The sequence below is a fragment of the Colletotrichum abscissum genome, assembly GCF_030869225.1.
Source record: "Colletotrichum abscissum strain IMI 504890 chromosome Unknown Scaffold_5.1, whole genome shotgun sequence".
Classification (NCBI taxonomy): domain Eukaryota; kingdom Fungi; phylum Ascomycota; class Sordariomycetes; order Glomerellales; family Glomerellaceae; genus Colletotrichum; species Colletotrichum abscissum.
This window is the reverse complement of record NW_026850431.1, coordinates 414,881-420,121: the sequence shown is the minus strand read 5'-3', so window position 1 is coordinate 420,121 and position 5,241 is coordinate 414,881. Positions and strand designations below refer to the sequence as shown.

General features: G+C 54.0%; 2 protein-coding genes across 2 annotated transcripts; one reads left to right on the top strand and one right to left on the bottom strand.

Moving 5' to 3' along the window:
• Positions 1-378: 378 nt before the first annotated feature.
• CABS01_02647 (alpha-L-fucosidase) lies at positions 379-2,830 on the top strand (the record flags this gene model as incomplete). Its single annotated transcript, XM_060536025.1, has 2 exons — positions 379-468; positions 542-2,830. The coding sequence occupies 2 exons, from the start codon at positions 379-381 to the stop codon at positions 2,828-2,830; spliced, it is 2,379 nt and encodes a 792-aa protein (XP_060393937.1).
• A 707-nt stretch (positions 2,831-3,537) lies between these two features.
• CABS01_02646 (uncharacterized protein) lies at positions 3,538-4,818 on the bottom strand (the record flags this gene model as incomplete). Its single annotated transcript, XM_060536024.1, has 1 exon — positions 3,538-4,818. The coding sequence occupies one exon, from the start codon at positions 4,816-4,818 to the stop codon at positions 3,538-3,540; it is 1,281 nt and encodes a 426-aa protein (XP_060393936.1).
• Between the last annotated feature and the right edge of the window lie 423 nt (positions 4,819-5,241).

Sequence of the window (5,241 nt, the reverse complement as noted above, 5' to 3'; positions counted from 1 at the left end):
CCCTGCTTCGATGACGTCCGGGGAAGTGGTGCTATCTCCATTCTCCAATGTTTGTTAGTCTTATCAGCGGCGCCCCTCACTACCCGGCAACCCCCAACTGTGCCAACTTCTCCCCGAATGTTGATGGTAACATGAATAGTGGACTTTCATTTTGGAGAATGTAACCGTTCCATTCGGAGTCGAACTGCAGCGACATGCTGGATGAACTGAATTGAGGGGGAAATCGTCCCACTAGGGGATGGATCGCCAGAGTCCCCCGCTACCGAGCTGATGGCAGCCGTTAAGAATGGGTGAGCTTCCTCGGCTGCTGGTTGAGATGTGTTGTCGCGATCCAGTCTAGGCAGAGCAATTGAGCTTCACAAAGTTGCGCTTGTCAAGATGAAGGGATTCAGCAGCTTTAATGCTCTCTCGGCGCTGTATTTCAGCAGTCTTGCGCTCGGAGCGGTGACCAATTCGACTTCCTCTGGTGTAAGTAGCTCTGGATAGCTCGGTAGCTTGACGTGGCTGCGCAATTGAGCGCGATCGCTGAAATCTTTCGCAGAACTCCGTCTCTCTCGACCTGACCCTCCTCTTCAACAACAAAGCATTCGGTACTCAACCTGGAGAGGCCTCATTCGATGCCCTCAACCAATCCTTTCCCGAGCCGACCGTGGGCCCGGACTTTGTCTCAACCGACACGGGCATCCAGTACAGCTTCCCGGGCTATACCGGCCCCACGGACCCCGACAACCTCATCTGCACCGGTCAAAAGATCTCGGTCCCGCAGAACGGCTCCTACTTCTCCGCCTCATTCCTCGTCGCGGGAGACGTTGAAGGCGCCACAGTCAGCGGGAACGTGTCTTTCAACTACGCCGATAATACCACATCTGAGTACGAGCTTCGCACGCTCAACTGGTTTAGCTTCCTGACCATCAACCGCGGAGAGATCATCTTCCCTAGTCGGTACACGGCCAACGGTTCCGATTTCAACACCTCGCACATCTTTGAACGGACCACTGCGCTGCCGCCTGGAAAAAAGCTTACCTCAATCATTCTGCCGGACAAGAATAACGCGACCGAAGGTCGCCTCCACGTCTTCGCTATTACCCTGTGGCAGCAAGCCCCGGATGTGGCGGTTCAGTCGGTGAGACCGACGCAGAAGTGGATCGGTAACGGAACGCAGGTTGTGGAAGTCACTGTCAACAATGCCGGGTCAAAGTGCGTCTCTGGCGACGGCCTCAAGATTACGCTTACTGGAGATGGCTTCATCACTACGAGCCCTGGGCACTTGAAGCGATTGTGCCCGGGAGACCAAAAAGTTGTTGTCGTCGGAACCAATGGCGCATCGGCCGGTCCCGTGAACATTGCTGTCCACGTCGACGACGGCAGTGTTCGAAAGCAGACCCCTTTTGCCGCCGTTGAGATTGGCTTGAACGAATGGACTGCCGACGGCGAGAGTCTGTCCAAGCATGAAAGCCCAGAATGGTTCGATGATGCTAAGTATGGCATCTTCATCCACTGGGGCCCGTATTCCGTCACAGGTTGGGGCAATTCGACACCGTACGAGAGCTACGCCGAGTGGTTCTGGTGGTACTCTACCCACCACCCCGAAGGCGATCGTTCCAACTTCTACCAATACCGCCTTGACACCTACGGTCCCGACTGGGCTTACGATGATACCTTCCCCGAGTTCAACGCGTCCAAGTTCGATGCTAAGGAATGGGTTGACCTCTTCGCCGACGCCGGCGCCAAGTACTTTGTCCTCACGACAAAGCACCACGACGGCTTCGCCCTCTTCGATGCCGGAGCGACTTCCAACCGCTCATCAATCCACTACGGTCCCAAACGTGATCTGCTGAAGGAGCTCTTCGACGCTGCGAAGACCTACCAGCCCGAATTGAAGCGGGGTACCTACTTCTCGCTCCCCGAGTGGTTCAACCCAGACTTTGGCCCCTATGGCTTCGTCCAGTTCCCCACGCCATCAGCTGTCTCCTGGCCCGGTGTGCTAGCCTCCAACCCGTACACTGGGGAGCTTGAGCCCTACACCGGCCGCGTTCCCGTCAATGACTTCATCACCGACCTTATGGTGCCTCAAATGGAGACCCTTGCCTACGACTACGGCACGGACATCATGTGGTGCGACTGCGGCGCCGCCAACGGCACGCAAGACTTCGCGGCGACGTGGTGGAATAAGGCCCGCGCCGAGGGCCGTCAGGTCGCCATCAACTCCCGCTGCGGCATTCCGGAGGCGGCTGACTTTGACACGCCTGAGTACCAGACCTTTGCGTCCGCGCAACGACGCAAGTGGGAGAGCAACCGCGGCATGGACCCGTACAGCTACGGATACAACCGCGCGACGAAGCCCGAGGAGTACATGAATGCCACTACGATCGTGTACTCTCTCGTCGACATGGTGTCCAAGAACGGCAACTTCTTGTTGGACATTGGTCCCAAGGCAGATGGTACTATCGTTCAGGCTGAGATGGATAACCTGCGTGAGGCGGGCAAGTGGATCAAGGCCCATGAGGAGGCCATCTTCAACACCACGTACTGGTTTGTGCAGAGCGAGATCGTTGGTGGCCCGGATGTTAGGTTTACCCAGACGGAAGAGGCTTTCTACACAGTCTTTTTGGAGGAGCCGACCGTGGTTGACGGCTGGGTCTCTATCCGGGCACCTATCCCCGCCGTTGAAGGAGATATCATCAGTCTACTCAGCGTCGAAGGTGCTGAAGACCTCGAGTGGAAGATCAGCGGATCAGGAGTCAGCACTGAGTTGAAGATCAAGGTGGAGGAGGCTCTTATTGAGGCCGAACAGTTCGGTTGGGTTTTCAAGGTTCTTTACGCAGCATGATTCATGGATGGCAATAGGTCAACGCCAGGCCCCGCACATCGGCAATAAACGTGATTGAAAGCAGGAAAATGCAAATGACACGCCCTCGAGACAAAACATGGAGTATAAGTGGCACGAGCAAAAGTACATGCGTCGAGGGGGAATCGAACCCCCGGCTCCCCGACGCTGCTGGATGGCAACGGAGAATTTTACCACTAAACCATCGACGCTTGATTTCGTAAGAGGCTTGCTAACCCAAGAACCTAGGAATGTGCTGCGCGGACCCAGGCAAGGGCCGAGGGAGGTAGCCGGGGGTGGGTGACGGCTCGCATTCGCGCCTGCGGCAGCAGGCCTGGAAAGAGGGATCTATCGTGGCGAGAGACATATCCAAACGCCATCGTTCTGCGTAAGGAGCGACAGCCGGACACTAAACATGTCGGAAGTCTTGCCCGTTGACATCGAGTGTAGATATCGCGCAGCAAAGAGGTGTTCAGTCGGCCCAGCGGTAACAACAGCGACCTCAGGGCTAAGATTAGAATCGAAAGTTTTGAAAAATTGAGTAGCGTGGAGTGAAACTACTTACTAGGTTCCTCGTAGATAAAGTCGAGAGGGCGGAAAATTCGGTTGCAAAGCGATAAATTTTTGCTAATTAATTGGTTCAATTTTGTGTTGATATCCAAATTCGAGTCTTATTGATCGAGAGGCTACTACTCCTCCATAACTTTTGACTATCTCGGAACCCGTTCTCCAGTAAGAATGCAATCAAATGGATATTTATCATCGCTGTTATCATCCCATTCGCTATCATCAACATTACAGAGCACCGGCATCTCCTTAGCCAAGATTCTGGCAGACTTCTTCTTCACCCCAGGCGCGCTAATGATGGCCTTATAAAGATCAACTAACTCGTCACTGACGTTGACCGCATTATGGTAAGCCTTGGTATGCTGCAAGACGGCCTCGGACATGAAGGAGAGGAAATTTGTGGGGGTCTCGGCTGGAGGGGTACCGTTGAAAGGGCTGCCTTCGATCGGGATGTATGTGAAGCCGGACGACTTGGCGCGATCTTTTGCCTTCTGTACGAGGCCTTGAATTTTTGTAAGAAACTTTCCCTGTAGAGGACCGTATATTGACACAATCTTGTCAATATTGCGATCCTGGGTGTCGTCCGTTGACCAAGCGTTCGGAACGATGTCAAGGGTATTGTAAAAGTCCGCGTTCCACAATTGATACCCGCCTGGGCCGCTCACTTTCGACAGCTTAGAGTAGGCATCGCTGAAAAGCTGTTCGCCCGGTGTGGCTCCCGCGGAAGGAAGAGCGAGGATGTCACCCGCAATATCAGCCACGCCCGGGACCAGATTGTTTGCCTTGGTTGCCAGGGACAGGTAGGGCGAAAGGGCTCCCCCGAGGCTGTGGCCGGTGAAGATGACGCGGAACTCTCCCGGGCTCTTCTTGAGATTGGCGAGATAATTCAAGAGATTTGTGCCAGCTCCCGGGTTCCCGCTTGGCGACGCATGTGTTGCGACTGCCCAAGCACCGAAGGTCGTTCCCCAGGCACCGTAGGGAATGTCGCGGAAAGGAGGATTCTGGACCCCGACAGGCTTATCTGCGGAGCCGGTTGTAAAGTTTTTGGTATAGGCGTTGAAGTCTACCACCTTATCGACTCCAAAATCCTCGAACTCCCAATCTTCAGTCGAAAATACAGTGGTACCAGCAATCGCCACGACGTATGTGTCGAACCTGGTTCCGTCAGGATACTCGACGTTGGGCGCCTTCATCACCATCCAGCAGTTATTCAAGCCTTCATACCATTTCGAGGTCTCCGACTTCCATACTCGGGGACCCCAGGTGATATCCCACCCGTACTGGCTCAGGTGCTTCTTGACCATGCGCTTGGCTGCGATGTTCATAGCCTCCTGGAGAACCGATTCGGGGCCCATGATGGAGCCTGCTAGGTTGGCAGTCAAAGATTGCAGATGGATCTGCTGGAAAAGATTTAGCGTAGACATGGTGGGATAAAACAGAATTAGGAAGATCTTCAGTAGAGGCTGTGATGTTGGTGTTGGCTTGGATTGAGACCCTTGTGATAGAGTAGGCAGCTTGAAGATTGGCGACAGCGGTATTTATCTTTCTAATGTCCACTGATCACTCTCTCGGTGATATATGATCTGCAGCCTTTGGAACAGTCGATGGCACTGAATGGGACTGATTCAGTCGGAGCTGAAATTACATGCCACACTCACTGATGCCGCATCCGGAGAAGCTGAGCTCCATGAGCTGACTGCTAGACACTTGCCGTTTGATGGATGGGCCGAGACCATAGGAATAAGTGCACTTAAGTGATCAGCCCTAGAGAGTTTCGATTTACTCATATTTCAGCTCTTGCATGACAAGCGAGACATCACGCGACGCCTGATGTTCGTTTTTAGCGA